This window comes from Trachemys scripta, chromosome 14 (assembly GCF_013100865.1).
Source record: "Trachemys scripta elegans isolate TJP31775 chromosome 14, CAS_Tse_1.0, whole genome shotgun sequence".
NCBI lineage: Eukaryota > Metazoa > Chordata > Testudines > Emydidae > Trachemys > Trachemys scripta.
The window spans coordinates 11,745,045-11,764,268 of NC_048311.1; the positions used below are offsets into that span (position 1 = coordinate 11,745,045).

Sequence of the window (19,224 nt, forward strand, 5' to 3'; positions counted from 1 at the left end):
ACTCTGAAACATTCTAAGTTATATGTCCTATTACTAACCCTCTCAGAGGCAGGGGGCCAATGCAAAGAGAAGTATCTTCAGATAACTTCTACACATAGACCATGAGCTGGTAGCTTTTAACATGGTCACAACTGTTAAAACTAGCACAGTTGTCTCAGTCTGAGATTCCCCCCTACTAGCTGTTCAGTCCTGTTCACTTGTATAATATGGGCTTGGAAGGAACTAGCACATTTTCAAAATGGTGCTTGATTTAGAAATATTTTCAATTGTGGAGTTTTGGCCAGTTATTTGGGTTCTTCCAGGGGCAGCCAATGAATGCTGAGCTGGGGTGCTGCCCTGTGTATTCATACAGTGAATCCTGCTTTGATGTCCCAGCTCCAGATTATCCTCTTTAGGGAAAAGCCCTGGGAGAAGCCAGTGCATTGTCTCAGCTGTACTCTGAAAACCTCAGTGTTACGTGTTCTAAAGGCTTGATACTGCAAACGCTCCATGTGCAAAACTCCCGTTGAAGTCCATGAATAAGGGCTTGCCATAGTGGGCTCTGAATTCCCCTGTATAACTGCTAAGGCCAGGAATTAACCATAGATAGAGCAGAGCACTGATTGTTAACTTAAGTTATCATGATTGCACTGGCATATATATGCCTTACAACAAACTAGCCTCTTCTTATTATTTGTGTATCATGCTAGTACCTATAAGACACTGTACAAATACATAGTAAGACCTTCCCCGCTTTGAAAAGCGTACACTCTAAATAGACAAGAAAAAGGGTGGGAGAGGCGAAGGGACTGGCCCAAGGTCACGCAGCAGCAGGTCAGTAACAGAGCTGGGACTAGAAACCAGGTTTTCTAACTTTCAATCTCTCTGCGGAACTCTCCTGCTATTTGTAGGTGGTAGTTTTTTTTGTTTTTGTTTAAAACCATCTAATAGTTAAATGTCAAATGAAGGAAGGCACAAGTTATGCCTAACTTATGAAAATCGATTCTCTGTTCAAATGTAGAATCAATAAAAGCCATCTACAAACCAGCCCCAGGAGTTATAAATTGTAGTTAGGTTTCTGTCGGAGCTGAACCAGATCTACCTCATTGGGATATAAGTGAAGTCCCCCAAGCTTTTCGGCTTCTTTTCGTGCCATCTGGAATTGGAAAAATGGATAGTTAACAAATGACAGTTCTTAGGCATTTCAAAAGCCTTATAAGCAACCCTAAAAATGCAGAGCTTTTTTCCCTATCACTCTGTGATGGGAAGCTGTGAGATGGTGGTGTGCCAACCACAGCAACCTCTGAAACAAACAATAATAATTATAATACTTGGCAGTGGTGAGCAGTTCACTTCTGGGTGAAATTCAGGAATGAAACCAAGAAAGAGCTCTTCAGTGGGCTCAGAATAGCCTTCCTACCACTGAGCCGCAATACGGCCTGGGGACGAAGAACACCCTGTATCAGACCCACCGCCAAATGTCATGGGTCTAGGTTCGTTTCTTCTCTGAGCCTTCCCACCCAAGGGTCCTACAAGGATATAGGCTGAGTCAGCCTCCCATCATGCCTTCAAGCAAGTTCATCCCAGATACTGCGGTCTCTCTAGATAGTAAGGTAACTTGGCCATGTGCTGCGTATGCCTCTGAAGGCTGGGGTATTCTGGGGCAGGGGAAAGAGAGAGAGAGAGAGTGTGTGTGTGTGTGTGTGTGTGTGTGTGTAAATACACGTTATACAGTAAAATGGTGAAGCCTTTTCGTGAGAGGAAATAATCCACCCGACCTTCACCCACAGCACAATCTACAAAGCCATAAAAGCTTCAAGGTCTCTGCTAGCCTCTCTGGTGTTCCATTCCCGACCCCTGCAATTGGCAGGGATGACTCAGGTGTTTGTTCCCAAGGGTGTAGCTCATTTGAATGGGCAGGGAGGAGTCTTTGGATGGAGGTATTTCTACAAGATGCCTCGTCCAAGCTCTCCACCGTGTCCAAACTGGAATCTCCTGGCATGTCACTTGTTGGCTGTTTAGTAGATTAACTACTTTGGAGCTGCAGAGGCTGAGCGTTGTATCTGGGGGTGGGGAAAGTGTTTGCTCTTGATCTCAAGCATGTCATGTGTGCCAGGCTGCAGCGATGGGTTCCCTAGAGCTACAGGTCAGAACATGTGCTCGGTTCTGTTAACAAACATGGTTCAGTGATAAGGCTTTGAGCAGAGTTGGACTGAATTCAAGTAGGTTGCACTTATGTGGCCTTAATGATGTTGAGTCAAGGGGACTGCGGGTGTATAAGTGAGGCCATTGCATGGAAGCTTAACCTTTGTACCTTCACAATGATAAATTGCCTTGGTCAGAGGTATAACAGGTATAACCAGTGCAAGGAAATGTAGTGTAGAACTGGGACATATTCCCTGTTCGTTTATTTTCGCAGACTTAAAAATAGCTGTGAAAATAAATTCACAGCCAGTGTTTTCTTCTGAGCACTCCTGTGCTGCTACTGCTCCAGAGCTGTCTAGTACGCATGAAGTGTGTTCACACTGCTCTGCCAGCCAAAGGCAACTACCGCAGCTCCCTTCCCCCCCGCCAAACTAAATGAATATTCAACTAGCGCTGTCCTGTGAAAATTAACAGGCAAAAATCTGCTGCTGCTGCTATGGTGCTGATAGGAATTCCAGTGAAGCTGCATGGGATCCACATGTAAGCTCATCCTCCGTCTGTTGAAATGTGGACAACAAAATGCTACTTAGACCGGAAGCTCTTTGGGGGTTGGACCGGATTTTTGGTCTGTGTCGGTCCGGCACCTAGCACTGGGGCCCTGGCAAAGCAGATAAATAGTGATAAACTCATGATTTGAAAACAAGGTGCATTTGAAGTGACTCTAGGGGCAGGGGGAGAGGAGTTTTTGAGGTGCTTAATACCCTTTGAATGAATTTGGTCTCTTGACATGAATGGTAGCAGCTGTAGGCTGGGCTGGAGAGATACAGTGGCAGTTTTCCTTTGCATTATTTATGGATTAAGTATTGCTGTCTTAAGGTGCTCATGGGGTTTTTTTCCCTTTACTGAATGCAGTGCAGTTGTGTTGTTCCACATTTACTGAGCATGGCCAGGCCTCTAAAATGTGGGTCACAGAGATGTAGGAGATGTCAATTTGGCGAGTCTAGGCCTGGAGGGATGGAAATGGGCATTGATGCTTGTTAGAGCCCCAAATGACAACCTGTGTATGGCTGATTGAGCTGACAGGAGCAGCGTGCTATGAGGATTGTTTAAAGCGGGGGTTCTCGCAACAGTTTTTTTTTGGTGGCCTCAGAGTGGGGCCACCATCACTTGCTGGTGGCCGCTCCGACAATTTTTCCTAAAATACTTAATTAACTTTAGGAAAAACGTATAAATATCCACATAGACACGTTCAAATCATTGTAATTTATTGATGTAGGATTTTTTTTCCAGACTCAATAATAAAAATAATGTATAGTTGTCTCTATTCTTTACTGGACCTAAACAGAATAGAAACACAAATAAGGTGCTTTGTATGTTCTTGTCTTTTGCTCCCCCCCCGAAGATGTGCTAGTTAAATTAAAAAATAAAAAAAGTTACTAAGTCTGCTGTATAAAATTAATATTAACAAACATACAAATATCACTTTTCACAGCAGACTTACTCAGCCCTGGCAAGCCCTGGATGGGGAGGTGAATATGGAAGCAGTGGGGGCCCGGGGCATTGGAGGGGGGTGACCTTGGGGCCAGAGCCCACCACCATATGGCCAGGGAACGGAGCCTGAAGCCCCGTGGCTGGAGCCTGTCATTCACCACCCCAGAGCTGAAGCCTGACCCCACCAGCGCTGGGAAGGTGGGGAACCCACTGCCTGCCTCCTCCTCCAGCTTTTGTGTCTCCAAAGGTGGGCAGGGCCCAACCACTGCTGGCGGCCCTGGGGGAGGGGGCCGCTGCTTTAACCCCCCTGCCTCCCATCACTGCCCAGGAGGCTGTGGCTCAAGAAAAGTCCTGGTGGCTGCATTTGCGAATCACTGGTTTAAAGTGTCTGTCCTGAAGGTGAGGGAGAAGCCAGCCCATTCCTACCCTCCTTCATGGGATTTAACAATGAAATCTGGGTCACAAGGTTTGAGTAATGGACCAGATGCTAGTATAAAAGATGGGGCTTTCTTGAGAGGGAGTTCAGAGACAGCATCTTGGTAAGAAGCCCAGTGCAGCATGCTTCCACTGGGGCCTGCTGGTGGGTTCTTCCACTACATCTTTCACATCAGCCAAGCAAGAGGGATCTGATAAGTGTGGCGCCCAAGCCTCCCCCCCTACTGTGAAACAAACGTCCCTCTGTTACTCATCTCTTTTCCCAGCAGCAGAATAAAAATTACAAGATGCGTCACTTTTCGCTGCTTCTGCTCTTAGCTGAACAACCGTGAAACTGACCAGAATCTAGACACTAAGGCCTGGTCAACACCTAAAATTTACGTCCACCTAGTTGTGTGTCTTGGGTGTGAAAAATTCACAACTTTAGGGGAGACAGTTAAGCCGACCTCAGCCCCAGTGTAGACACCACTAGGTTGATGGAAGAATTCTTCTGTCGACTTAGCTATCCCCTCTCGAGGGGGTGGATTTGCTACAGTGATGGAAAAATCCCTTCCGTCGCTGTAGTAAGTGTCTGCACTACAAATGCTACAGCGGCACAGCTTGTAATGTAGCCATACCCAGAGCTGCTCAGAGCAGTACTCATCCTCGTTGTTGTAGTGAAGGGGGACAGAGATGGATTGTCTTATGTCTTTGTGCTCTTGAGCAGCTCGGTGGTACAAAGTGCACAGGTCTGACAGTAACTAGCGCCATGTAATAGAGAGGTAGATGCTGCTGCTCAGAACCAGACTTCAGTGAAACTGAAGAGTCTGGTAAATTTCTCTGTGCTACTGCCAGATAGTTTCCATTAAGAAGTGCATTTTTCATGCCCTGCTGAGTCAATTTCCGGCATAACCTTAGAGAGCTAACTTCCCTCCACCAATACAGCCTGATCCAGATGCCCTGGCAAGGGGAGCTTTGCCCTCTGAATGTCTTTAGACTAAAAACAATGTTCCAGGATGGGCAGTTTAATCATAGGACAGACTCTAGCCCTTTCTACCTGTTTCTCATTTGATTTGGAAGGACCGAGTGAGCGAAATTAATTTTGTAACTTCTTCTGTTACCTGAAAAATGTAAACCAGATCAAAACCAAATAGAACTCAAATTAGTGAAAGAAAAATAAATTGACTTTCCTTCCTGTATAGCACATGGTTGGGCTGTCAGTCCTTAAAGGGGACAAGTCTTTTTGCTAAGTATGTGACTCTCATTAGCCTGATTGGGGATTATACTCTGCATCAAGGAGAGGGTTACCAACTCTAGACACAATACCTGTCCTTTTAAAAACACTTATTTTAAGTGGATTAATATTAATATTTGATGACTGCTAATTTTAAAACCAAGCCTTGTAGAAAGAGGTCCTAGATAAGTGTGTGAAGCTACTAACCCTTCAGAGCTAGGTTCAAAATATGACTAGAGTTTCTTCAATTTCTGGTCTCCATGTGTTCAGATCACAAACCATCACAAAACTATCCTGTGAGCTGGAATAGTGGGTAGGTTGCTGGCTGGTGCTGGTCTGTCTGCACTGTGCCTGCCCGCAGGGGGAGGGATAGCTCAGTGGTTTGAGCATTGGCCTGCTAAACCCAGGGTTGTGAGTTCAGTCCTTGAGGGGGCCACTTAGGGATCTGGGGCAAAATCAGTACTTGGTCCTGCTAGTGAAGGCAGGGGGCTGGACTCGATGACCTTTCAAGGTCCCTTCCAGTTCTAGGAGATGGGATATCTCCATTTAAAAAAAAAAAAATTGTCAGGGATTACTGGTGTCTGTTTTATGAACGCTGAATTCACTTGCAGTTCTCGGCAAGGCATAAAAACTCAAGAAAGGTCACGGTGATGGGGTCTCTCCAGCATTTGGCGGCAATCCCAGGGACTTCCCATTTGTCTTTGTCCTTGGCTTATTCCTGTGTTTGTCTTTTGCAGGTTTCATTGATCATGGACTGTGAAGATATCCCAGATTTTTCGAGTCCAAAAGAAGAAACTGCTTATTGGAAAGAGCTTTCCTTGAAGTATAAACAAAGGTATCGTTTTGGATTCCTAGACCAGTGCTTACTGTTAGTTCTATCAGAACGTAGCTAATCAACCTGCCTCTCTATGGGGGTTATGCTTTGATAAGTGTCAGGTGTGTCCAAATGAATTTCTTCATTTTCATCTTTAGAAATGCCAGGTCAGTCAGTAAGAGCCCACCGCTGGAAGCAGAGCATCTTCTGCATGGGCATTACCAACTTGAGAGCTCCAGGTTGTGGTTTGCAGCCTCCTAGGGCAGATTGTATGAGTTTCTTTTGGCTACTATTGGCATTAGCAGGGCTGGCTTTGCGGATTGGTATCTAAAACCCTGGAGCAGTACTGTGCTTGATTCTGTGTTTCGGGGACCTGTGCCTGCTTTCCTCTGGAGTGTTGTCCTTCTGTTCTGCGTTACTGTTGTGGATTGCGCAGGTGCAGCAAACAAAACTTCCTGCAGTCCCAATATGCACATCAGAGCCCAGGATGCTAATGAATTCATGTTGCTTCCAGACCACTGAATGTGTCAGACTGGTGAAAGAAACGCAGAACTGGCGTATTTTATAGGGAGCATCTGAAGGGACCTGGCGTCTCCTGAGCTGTTCTTGAATGTCAGAAAAAAGTCAGGGCCTTGAGGGGTTAGGGAAAGCTTTGATTTCTGTACCCTTATAATTCACTTTCCTATAAACTTTGCTGCTTGCTGAGAGCTGAGCTGTTAAGCACTGTTAAGTACAGACATGTCAGTGACGTGAATACAGTAGGCAGTGGCTACTTTTAGCTATTTAATACCTTGCAGTGGTGTATGCTGGCTCCCTGCCTAAGTGGTTAATAACCTTATGTTCGAGAAAAGGGTTGGGGTTTAATGTTACTTTGGTGTGACCGTATGGTATAGCAATATTGTTCTCTATTGTTAGACTGCATTCAGTCGTATGTTTTTCAACCAAAACCTGGTTAAAAATTCAGTGGCTAATACCAAACCTGCCCATAAAATGATTTAATAAATGCTATCTGTGAAAGTTAATGAATAGAGAATTTTTGACAAACTCCTAGACATCCTGTTAATGACCTTGGTGCATGGAATTGTATTTAAACATGTTTTTAATACAGCAGTTTGTGTGTTGCACAGAAATGAATTTCCTTTCCTGGCTGAACTTCATGTAACTCTTAGTTTACCACAGTTCCCTTCTTCTCTTTAAAGAGATGCTGTTTATATGAGTCCTGTAATATGCTGGAGATTCTTCCTGGGTTTATCTTTAGATAAGATCAGTGGGTTTTGTTATAACTTGACAAGCTAAACCTATGACTGATACGAATCCTCTGCTTACAGTTTCCAGGAAGCACGTGAAGAACTGGCTGAATTCCAGGAGGGAAGTAGAGAATTGGAAGCTGAATTGGAGGCCCAGCTAGTGCAGGCTGAACAGAGGAATAGAGACTTGCAAACAGATAACCAAAGACTGAAATATGAAGTGGAAACATTAAAGGTATGGCAGTGTCTGTAGTGGAATGGCCTGTTCTTGCAGGTAGTCAAAAGTGTGGTCCTAAATTATTCAAAATCTATCTGGTCCGTATAGGTTTTTTGGTAATTTAGTATAAGTGTCCAGAATATAAAGGGGGGACAGCAGTCATATGTTTGAGATCTAGTTTTGAGTGTGACATATGCCCGATGGGTAAGACCAGGTATTTACCAGCCACCTTAGATGTAAGGTAAATTCGTGGAGGAATTTGCTATGTTTCTTGGCCATGTCATAAGAGGGACAGGACTCGGATCCTTTTGCTTCTGAGCTTGATCTTGAGTTTTGCCTGAGTAAGGGCAGCAGATTTGGATTTTCGGAGACTTTGCCAATTGGTGGATTTGTTGTTACCACAGCAAGTTAACGTAGCCATGCAATGGACACACTACAGATCTGCTTTGTTATGAATGAGATGATTCAATGGCCTCATTTCAGCGGTAGGATTGTGCAGCTAATTCCTGTGAATCAGTGGTTTTTTGCCCAGAATGTCTTTAGTTTTGTGAGACTTGTAAGGCAGTTGAAGATCTCTGACTTGTGCATGTCCTTCAGCAGAGATTCTGATAGTGTTCTGTAGAGTGTTCAGATAGATAATAGACTATTCTGATTAATGCATCTGGGCTGATCTGTTCTTACCCTGCTCTGGGATCTTGGAGAGAACCATGGTTTGGTCCTGCTCTTGGAAACTTGATCCGGGACAGGAGATGGGAACGTAGCTGGAAACCATTGTGTTCTGAGCCAGGGCAAATGTGCTCTGTGGGATCCCTGGTCATCTTATCCATTCCCTGTTATAGCTGTGAAATCTGCATGTACTTGAGGAGGCCAGTAGCTTCTTCAGGAAAGTCTCTAGCTGCATTCTCAGAGTTGCGGACATTCTTAACCAACCAGACTGTCAGCCGCCACCTTCCAGTTTTTCCAGGTAAAGGTGTTGGAGTGAACTTCCCTGTGAAGTCAAGAAGCATATTCCAGTGGCTCTTATTTTTGCTCAACGGAGGGATTTCAGGCCGCTTCATGTTGTATCATGATGGTTGTCTGGAGTGTGGGAAACATGCAGTCAGAATCCTCTCGAGCAGTTGTATTGCTTCCTGGCCACCTGTAGGTCTGCCGGGCCTCCTGGACCTGCTATTACAGACTATTGAGAATGGAAGTTGATGGGTGTCTTTGGGAGAATAACTAGCTATTTGGTGACTGGATCCCTGCTGTGCACCATGTTAACTTGGCTTGGGTTGTTTAGTCTGACAAAGCGAAGGCTGAGGGGGGATGTGATTGCTATCTTTAAATATATCAGAGGGATAAATACAAGGGAGGGAGAGGAATTATTCCAGCATAGTACTAATGTGGACACGAGAACGAATGGATATAAACTGGCTGTGGGGAAGTTCAGGCTTGAAATTAGACGAAGGTTTCTGACCGTCAGAGGGGTGAAATATTGGAACGGTCTTCCGAGGGAAACGGTGGGGGCAAGGGACCTGTCTGGTTTTAAGATTAAGTTAGATAAGTTTATGGAGGGAATGGTTTAATGGTAAAACATAGTAGCCAAGGAAAACCAAGCAATGGTACGTAAATAGTATAATGGCTAACAGGGGTCAGGCTAGAGACTCTTGCCTACATGCTCGGGGTCTTACTGATCGCCATATTTGGGGTCGGGAAGGAATTTTCCTCCAGGGTAGATTGGCTGAGCCTCTGGAGGTTTTTCGCCTTCCTCCGCAGCATGGGGCAGGGATCACTAGCAGGAGGGTCTCTGCCAATTGAAGTCACTAAAACACAGGATTGGGGACTTCAACAGCAGAGTCCAGGGAAGGGGTAGGGACGGTTTTGTGGCCTGCAGCATGCAGGGGGTCAGACCAGATGATCATAATGGTCCCTTCTGACCTTAAAGTCTATGAACTTTCTTTATTTCAGGGTGCCCAGTGCTGATGCTTAGTAAATATCCATGTTAATAATGGCGTTTCTATGTGCTACCACCAACAAACCCACAGGAGCTGACTGATTCTGGTGTGTTACTTTGTTCCCTCTTGTTTGGCTCTGGCTTGCCTCAGAAGGTTGTATATTAGCAACATTAATCTTGCTTTCCGTCTTATTTCCAGGAGAAACTTGAACACCAATATACACAAAGTTACAAGCAAGTGTCGGTGTTGGAAGATGACCTGAGTCAGACACGGGCCATTAAAGACCAGCTACACAAATATGTGAGGGAGCTGGAACAGGCCAACGACGACTTGGAGCGCGCTAAGAGGTGAAGGCTACAAACCGATTGTCTTGCCAGACTTCCTCTAGTCATTTAGCTTCACAGCTCTTGACTGTCTCTAATGGATGTAACTTTCCATAAGGCGAGACACTAGATATTGTTGCACTTATGCAGTTAAAACTGTATTGAGGCTCCAGCCCAGTCAGATGTCCAAGGCAGTTAGCCTCACTCACTCTTTAACCCTGCAGTACAGCAAGAACCTAGAATCGGAGAGTTTAAGGCCAGAAGGGATCACCAGATCATCTAGTCTGACCACCTGCATATCACAGGTTACTAAATCCCACCTGGTTACCCCGGTATTGAGCCCAGTAACCTGGATTGTTGGAGAATTCTAAAGTATTCTATTTTGTGTAAATCAAGGTAGAAACAAGAGCAGTAATTTCCACTCTGTTTTATGGATTCCTAAAAGATGAGAGCAGAGCATAAAAGCAAGCCCAGCCAGCATGCCAAGTTTGACATCAGCAGCCAGGTGACTCTTACAGCATATGTGTGATCCTTCCAGGACACAGCCTCTTTCCGATAAGAAGCTAATACCTTATGCAGTCCCTTGTAAATAAAACAAGTCTAGAGAGTCTCTTCTTCCCTTACCTAATAAGCATTGTGGCTGGCTGCAGGGAATGACTGCATACTGGATAAGAAGTGCATAAAGCTAGCAAGAGTGCTGCTAGCAACGCCCTGTTTGGAAAGTAACAAACAGATCCTGCCTCTGTTAACTGAATGGGAATGTTGCCATTGAGTTCAGCAGTAGCAGTATTGGGTCTCTGGCTATCTGGCATGGCAGACACGGGGCTGAGGCCCTGATTTAGCAAGCACATGGCTAACTTCTTAAACATGTGAGTTGTCCCATTGAAGTCAGTGGAATGGCTTGCATGTTGTGTTAGTCATCTGCTTAAGTACTTTACTGACTTGGGGCTTGAGTTAATGTTCCAGTCCCACACTTGTCTTGGCTTGCTGAGTTGTCAGCTGCTCGGCAAATGGAGGTGGTAGCACCTTGCTAGTCCTCTGGGTTGATGCAGAGTGCTGCATTGACTGGCTCTGGTCGCTGAGCAGAAGGGAGAGTGAGTGGAGATCAGTGCTTGGTGAGCTCTTACACAGCTGTGGTTTATATCACTTGAAGTCCAGCTGCTAGAGTTCTGACCTGTCCAGCCCTCACTTCATGGTCTTTTCCAGGATACACTGGCAGAGCTGTAAAGTTTTGGGCTTCGCTTACCTTTTCCTTTTGTTGTTATGCTTTCCAATGTGCTTTATGTTAGCTGATCTGAAGAGCCTAATATTTTGGATTTTGTTTCTAGGGCAACAATAGTTTCATTGGAAGACTTTGAACAAAGGCTGAACCAGGCTATTGAGAGAAATGCGTTTTTAGAAAGTGAGCTGGATGACAAGGAATCGTTGCTAGTTTCTGTACAGAGGTTAAAGGATGAAGCGAGAGGTACAGCTTGATTGATTAATTCTTTGGTTTAGTACATGGGTGGCTGCGTAACAGAGATGTATTCTAACAACGACAGCTCATGTTTGTACAGCACCTAGCACGATGGGGCCCAAGCTGCTTGTACAATGTTAATCTTCAATAATAATAATAATAATAATAATTTCTGCACAGTTAAGGGGAGTAAAGAAATCTCATCCAGTGAGTGGGGGAAAATACCATCAAATCCATTCAGGATTTTTTAAATATGTGAGTGCTTCAGGAGAATTCAAATTCCAAATGAAAACTGAGTTAAGCACAGATCTGTGTGTCAAATGCTTCCATTAACCAGGCTCTGTGCATGTTGTTGGGGAGATGTGAGGATGGGATTAGACATGGAAATAAATGCTGACTAACCTTGTGAAATTTTCTGCTGTCCTCTGTAATCCTCTTGGAAGTTGCCTGGTTTCTGGAAGATATCCCAGAAAGGATTGCAATGAGACTTGTGGGATTAGTGATGTTACATTCTGGGACATCTTCAGTAAACCAGGAATTCCCAGAAGGATTTCGCCAAGAAGAAGTGAGGGAAGAATATCAAAAGGCTGGTTGAAATGAATTTCTCTGATAAATGGCACTCCAAAGCCTGGTTAGTAGGGTCACTCAGTTCACAGATCTGTGCCCAACATCACTCATGTCTTATTGATACAAACATGGAGTTGTCTCTGACAGCAAAGAAGACAAAAAGGAAGACCAAATGTTGTTGTCTAACGAAACATACAAATCACAACTCACAGTAAGGGCAGTAATAATGAAACTCATGGCAAATCTTCAGGAACATCTGAATGATCAACATTAATTACCCAGTTGCAAAATGGGATGAACAAAGTGTTCAACTTCTTTAAAATAGAAGAAGAAAAACAAGCAAACAAAACCGTATTATTTTCTGGCCAGCAGTCAGATACATTAGCTGTTTTAAAAAATTGCTGCTCTCCCACTCAAATACAAAACTTCTGACTTTTCAAACCTGTGTATCTGGGCTGGTTTTCATTTTTGCTTTGCAGCTTGCCCTTGAAAACACCTCTAAAAGTGCATGGTATTTTAAAAACTCTAATATGCAACACATTTTGCTTTGGCTTTTTCTGACAGTCCACATGAGAAACCAATGGCCTGTGAAAAATCTAATTGGTTTGCCTAAAATAAAAATGGAAAACTAAGTTCACACTTTATTTAAAAATAACACTCTCCCATTTATTATTTATTATTAATTTGCATTATCATAGTGTCTAAAGCCTCTTGCTGATTTTGATGCCCCATTGTGCCAGGCACTATACATGTGTATAATAAGAGACTAAAATCTAAATAGATAAGACAGAAAAAGAGCGGTAGAGGAAAAAGATGCTCAGAAAGGGGAGGTGTCACACAAAAGGTCACTGGAAGAGTTGGGAATAGACCCAGGTCTCCTGACTCCCTGTCCACTGGATTACACTGCCTCTCCAATCCACTATCAATTTATGCCCAGACATTCTCAATTTCTTAACAACTCTTTTGCTTGGTATCTGGGGGTTTAGTGGGCAAACTAAGGGGTTTTGCCCACTTGGCAAGATCATTCAGGGAGTTAGATGCCCAACTACTTTCTCCACCCACCTCCCTTTAAATTAACACCTATTATATGTTTTAGCTTGATACTAGAAGTGTGGGGCGTAGAAGCACATCCAGGGATGTTCAGCCCTGGTTGTTAAAAGAATAGTAAGGCTGCGAGACAAGTCACGTAAAGGGTGAGACAAACATGCTGTTTGTCATGAAATATCTAGGCCACAATGGAGGCCACTTAGGTGAAACCATATCCAGGCCATGTAGGTGGCATCGCATTTTCTGCATGGGAATTTCTGGAGGTCCAGTGAAGAATGGCCTTTGTGAGTTTCCTCGCTTGCATTTATCTTCACTGTCACTGTTAGGTCACAGGTGGAGCTGTTGGCCAGAAGCACCTTTGTGTTTGAAGCAATGACTCTCTCCAGCTCTGACACAGAGTTGTCCATGCCTTTGTGACCTCCCAAGAGGTTATTGTAATGCACTCTACACGGGACCACCGGATGACTACACACAAGCTGCAGCTGGGGCAGAACACAGGAGCCTGTTTACTCAGCTGTGCTGGCTCTGAGGAGCATATTCCATTGATGTGGTGAAGATTCCACTGGCTGCCTGTTCACTGCCAGTTGCAATGGGAGGGTTGATTTTGAGCTATAACACCCTATGCAGTTTGGCTCCTACCAATGTCACAGCAGTTGATCAGCTGATTGGCTCTTGCTTAGGGTGTCCTTAGGGTTTCTAGAGTTGAATGGCCGGAGGGCATTTTCAGGGGCAACCTTATGGCTGAAGAATCTACTTCCCCTCACCGCCTTGTCTGAAGGGCCAGGATCAGTTGATCTTCAGGGCACAGTGCAAAGCCCAGCTGTTTGCTCAGGCTCTTAGATGAGAAGCTGATGGTGAAGTACGTTTGTTTGGTGAGGGTTGAGTCTCCATTTAGCGTGGCCTTGGGGAGCTCATGTTGGATTGTGTTAAGAATGCCATGTACGTGCCCCCAGGATGATCGTGGTGCTGTATTTTTAACCATCAAGCCATAAATATGAAATGTTTGTTTTTTTTTCTTTTTCCAACCTCCAGACTTACGGCAAGAGTTAGCTGTCCGAGAAAGGCAACAGGAGGTCACCAGGAAGTCTGCTCCTAGTTCTCCGACTCTAGACTGTGAAAAGATGGATTCTGCTGTCCAGGCATCTCTCTCTTTGCCCGCCACGCCTGTTGGAAAAGGATCAGAGAATAGCTTTCCTTCCCCAAAAGGTATGCCGTGCAGCAGGGGTGGTTGTTTGGGAACACGAAACTGTGCTGACAAACAGCACTCCCACCAGCTCGGTTCCACTGTGGCACTCTTGGGTAAAGCTAGGAACGTATAGGCACCAAGTACTCTGCAGCAAGTTGTGCCTAAAAACTGCATCTCCTGCAGCCCGCTAGAAATTCTGGGGCAGCTTCAGGTAAATTCAGGAGTAGAGTTTTGAATTAATATGGAAGTGACTCAGCTCTGCCTTTGGGTTTAATTTGATATTGCGTTCAATTTTCTTTACCCTGCCTTTGAGTATTCAGTATGCTGCAGATTTTTGCACTGACAATGCAAAAGAGGGCGGGCGAGATTGGGTATCGTGGGGAGACAGTCTGAGATAGTAGGATAAGCAATCACTGGATCTTTCTGCTAAAATGACCACCAGAGAAATAGGTCACAATGCTGATCATTTAAACTAGGTCTCCCAGTGACTGTGAGCTGAGACGCTGCAGGCAGTGCACACCTCTGCGCTCCTCTTCCCATTGCAGATTCTGGGAGACAGCACGGCACTGGTTTACGCTCATTTCACGTGTGGCAGGCTGTTCACAATGATAAGGGCTAATACCATAATTTAAAAACATAAATAAGAAGCTGATTCCACAGCACAGCTCTGTGGCAAGGGATGCTCCGCAGCTGGGGAATGCACAAACCCTTGTTATAGGCAGAGTGTGGTGAAAGCAGACAGCTGGTATAAATTAAGCTGGTTATCCCACAGTGTGTGTATTATAGGGGGCTAGCAGCATGGGAGGCCATGCTGGGGTGGAATTTTAGATTTCCCCTTTCATGCAGAAGTTAGTTTATTGAATACACTATTTTAAACTTCTGAGAAGCACCCCATATAATGAAGTGCATTTATGTTTGCAGCTATACCAAATGGGTTTGGTACCAGCCCCCTAACTCCTTCTGCTAGAATATCGGCACTGAACATTGTGGGGGATCTCTTACGGAAAGTCGGGGTAAGTGCCTTGTCCTATAGGACCCACGTTTTTGCTGTGATAGACCCGAGCTTTAGGACTGTTTGCTGCCGGTTGCAGTCGTGTCAGTCGTGCCTAAAAGGGATTGTGGGGCCATGCCTCTGCACAGCCCCGCTTTAGCCTTCGAGGGATCTTTCACATCATGCTCTCGGAGTGCTGCATGTGTGACGGGGGGCCTTCAGTCAGAGAGTCCCAGGTGTAAACAAGGGATTGGGATTCCAAGTACTACATTGGGGTGCTGAGGTTGGCGTTTGGGCAAGAACGTATAGCGTGGGCATCCAACTGTGGGACTGGGCACCCTAAACGGATTGCTCACATTTGAATATTGAGCCCACAGGATCACACCAGCTCTCTCTCAAGGGGCTGCAGGTCTCATGCCTAGGCACGGTGCAGATTGACCTTCCCTGGTGTGACGGGCGTAGTGTGCATTCCAGCTGTCTGAGCCACTGCCCTTCTCTCCCCAACCCCCTGCAGCTGTTTTAAAAAAACAAAATAACCAGGGAGCCCTTAGATAAAAGAGTGACAAAGGGCAGAGCAGTTTCCGATCACACTCATGTCTCAGAATTGTACGCGGCCTATGTGAGGCTGGTGAACAGGCAATAGAATAAGCCAAGAGAGAGCCAAATATTCCCCATGGTGTAGTTGGTAGGGAAGTGAAATGTTTGAGCTGTTAAATGGATTACAACTATAAGTGGAAGAGAAATGCTTTAAACATCTGCTGCTTGGAGCGCCGGGCTCACCAATATAATGAGGACATGGCTGTACTTGCTTTGAGTCATGAAAAACTTGTTCGTATGCTTGTGCCTCAATGCACAGTGTCAAGGTTTCAAGCTACAGCCAGGACACGTTGTGTCTAAGGTTAGAATCTGGCCCTTGGGGCTGATTTTCATCCTTCTCTTTTGCTTAATCTGCTGTGAATAGCATTAGCCACAACCAGGGAAATCATTTTAGCAAAGGTAAAATTAAAAATCCAGTTGTTGCCTGTGAGCTTCTGGCTAGTTAGGGCAGGCAGGAGTAAGAATCAGTGTGGGTAGTAGAGGAGTTTATTTGGAATCAAGGAGCTTTCTGATTATTCTGAGAGGACTGGAGCCCAAGAGTAAGCAGACATCTTTCCCAGCCCACCCTTAGAAACCCAGCCCACCCACTGTGTAAAGTCCAAACTCACCCCTGTCTTTATGAATAGTAAGAAAAAGATTGTCTCAGAACTTCTTGGCTTGGCTTCTTCTAGGGGTTCCTCCTTCGGGACTGCTCAGCCCACACTCCAGATCTCCTCTGTCCCACTGAGAGCCCCTCTCATCTCCCTTACATCTGGGTGGGTAATGAGTCACTTGCCTCAGTGAACCAGCAGAGCCCACCTAACGCTTAAACCTCCAGCACAAGAAGTAGGGTCTCGTCCTGTGCTGAATGCACCCCAAAGTGAGGTTAGCTGGGGCTTTCAGCACCTTACCTCTTCTTAGTATTACCGCTCCCCTGTCTGTTTACTGGCTCTGGTTAAAAACCCAGATTCCCCCAGTAAGACTGGCCTGCTGTGCAGTGCTGGCTGTTGTCTTTGCTTCTAGGTTGTCACAATGTCAGTACAGCTGTTCATCTGCTCCTGTACTCTTGCCATCTCTGCCTTTGAGCTACATAAGCAGGACTTGAAAATCTGGCCAGACCCGTTAGCCAGAGGCTGATAGGGAAGAGCAGTGGCTGGTGAGAAGCACAGCTTAACTTCCCACACAGACACGCAGCTCCTGGGGAGGGATTGGTGCTGGGATTTCTATCAGGGAGCTGCTCTTGACTCCTGCTTAGGAGAGCCCTCTGTCCCATCAACTGCTGCTTGAACCACACCCGGGCCCACTCAAGCGACAGGGTGAGGTGCATTTTCTGCTGTGGGTGGGTGGGTATCTCCACTCCTTCTGACAACCCTCGTCCTCTCCATTCTGACTTGTCCTCTACAGTGAATAGCTCCAGTATCTGCCTTCACTGTTGCTCTGTTTTCCCAAGCAGTAGCAGCGGAGTGAAATTAATCTGATTCTTGTCAGTTTCACAGCTGCCTACAAGGTTCTGAAGAGCAGTGGTGACAGCTAGGGGAGCCTGGTCAGCTGCTTGGGGAAGCTGGGAACAGCACTGGGGCAGGGTGCCGCCTGCAGGTTCAGGAAGATGCTGCTGCAGCAGTTTACATTTGGAAACCGATTTTCAAGAGCTGAGCATCCAGCCGCTCCTGTTGAGAAGGGGCCCAGTTTATTTAGGTGCCTAAATGGAAGCTGATCTCTTCTGGAAATCTTCCCCCCTCAAATGTGGATGCTGAGCACGTTTGAGAACTTGGCCCAGCGTTCCCATGCTGAAGGTTTTCTTTGCAGCCATAACTGCTAAAAGCATTAGCTTTGTTACGATGAAGCTTAGCTTGTACTGAAGTTCATCACACTGGCCCCCGGCTCACTAGTGGCCAGTGGCCATTTCAAGTCATGTAGTGGAGAAGAGCTCTTTGTTCTAACAGCTGTACCCTCTATTCCTTCCACAGGCCTTAGAATCCAAATTAGCTGCGTGCAGGAATTTTGCAAAGGACCAGGCTTCACGGAAATCCTACATTTCAGGCAACGTTAGCAGCAGCCTGATGAGCAGCAACGGCACAAAGTTCTCTCCTTCAGGGCATACATCTTTCTTTGACAAAGGGTGAGTTGGGATTGACGGGTTTTTGGCTTAAAAGGAGATGGCTTTCAGGGTCACTTTTTAAACAGACAGATCTTTTCTCCGCTCACTTTTAGCCCAATAGAACATTTGTCTTTATAGATAAACCGTAATGTGGGTTAGACCCTGCGGGAACAGTGGCAGCCAAGGTTACAGTGCTGACCTCTACTAAGCAAGGAGAAAAAACAGCTCTACTGCTTAAACCCTTCTCTTGACTGGTGGAGGTTACTGCTGTTGCTTGTTTCTCCCACTGCCTAGTTTCCTGGCCTGCTGTGTCCCATGGTAATTCCAAGCCCAGGCAGCAAAACAACAATGCTAGTGAGTTGGAATGTGAGTGTAAAAAGAATGTCAAGTGACTAGTGTTGGAATTACCATAGTTACCATGTTGCTCCTTTTGGGGGGAATGCGTTCTCTGCAAGCCTGGAGATTCCCCTCAGTCAGATTCCCCTCTGCCTAGTGCAGGTAGCAGACTCCCACCTGGGGTGGGGCACGGCTTGCTTTGATTTCCTCTTCCTAGGGGAAAACGAAAATGTCATTAGCCCCTTCGAGCTAGCTGAGTCTGGGCTCCAGCCATCAAATTGTTGCTGTGTGGCGCATCAGCCCCTGGGGCCCAAATCCTTCTATTCCTTGTTCATGCAAAGCTCCCTTTGACCTTCATGCCGTCAGGCCTGAAGTCAGAGCTTCCACTTTGTGACGTCAAGGAGCGAACACTGGAGGAGCACCAGGGAGGTTTTCCCCCACTGTATGTGCCACTGACCCCTGCACTGGGGTGCCAGGCAGAAATAAGAGCAACTGTGCGGCAGAGAGCATTTCTCCTGTGTTTGTAAAGTGCTGTGCATCTGTGATGCACGCTGACAGTGCTGGAATAATCATCATTGGTCACAGTATTAATACTCTCTTCAGTACTACAGTTTTCCATAACCCTATGGCACATGCTCTTTAACGCTAATATTACAGACCAAGGGGTTGGTGTTCCTCTTTAACTTGCAATAGTAAATTCTTCTTCGGGTGTTCTACTGACTGTTAAAATTCTAGAGTGCCACTGTAAACACTGACATTTCAGTCTTTGCAACCTCTGTGCTCAGCTGCAGTGTTGCTGTATGGCCGGCAGAGTAGGCCACATCCTGGAAACTACCATGTGAAATCTTTTAGCCAGAACCTGGTTGCAAAAAAAAAATATATATGTATATAAAATTAATTCAATGTTGTGCAAATCAAAGAGCTTTCCACTTGGTTTGCACGTTGCCGGCCTGTTGATTAGTAGCACACCACCACAGTGGTACTCACGCTTGCAATTCATAGCCTAGATTCCAGGTGCAAACTCTTAAGAAAGCTGATGAGGAAGGATTATGCTTAAGATCCCAGCATTGCTACATTGCCTTGTGATGTGACAAGTAAGCTGGTTGCCGTGTGGGGAGGAGTGTCACTGTTAATTATCCAGATTGTCATTAAGCACTGCCTAAGTGGGT

General features: G+C 45.6%; 1 protein-coding gene across 7 annotated transcripts in view; it reads left to right on the plus strand.

Moving 5' to 3' along the window:
- The window catches only part of NDEL1 (nudE neurodevelopment protein 1 like 1), a 44,660-nt gene that overhangs the window by 12,834 nt on the left and 12,602 nt on the right, over positions 1-19,224 (plus strand). For all 7 annotated transcript variants that reach the window (XR_004648156.1, XM_034789689.1, XM_034789695.1 and 4 more), the window contains 7 exons: positions 6,001-6,098; positions 7,406-7,559; positions 9,674-9,822; positions 11,127-11,263; positions 13,901-14,074; positions 14,976-15,067; positions 17,589-17,740. Coding sequence is in view for 6 of the 7 variants with exons in the window: in XM_034789689.1 (XP_034645580.1) it covers positions 6,013-6,098; positions 7,406-7,559; positions 9,674-9,822; positions 11,127-11,263; positions 13,901-14,074; positions 14,976-15,067; positions 17,589-17,740 (944 nt within the window). In the remaining variant the exon portion in view is untranslated. The remainder of the gene's footprint in view (positions 1-6,000; positions 6,099-7,405; positions 7,560-9,673; positions 9,823-11,126; positions 11,264-13,900; positions 14,075-14,975; positions 15,068-17,588; positions 17,741-19,224) is intronic.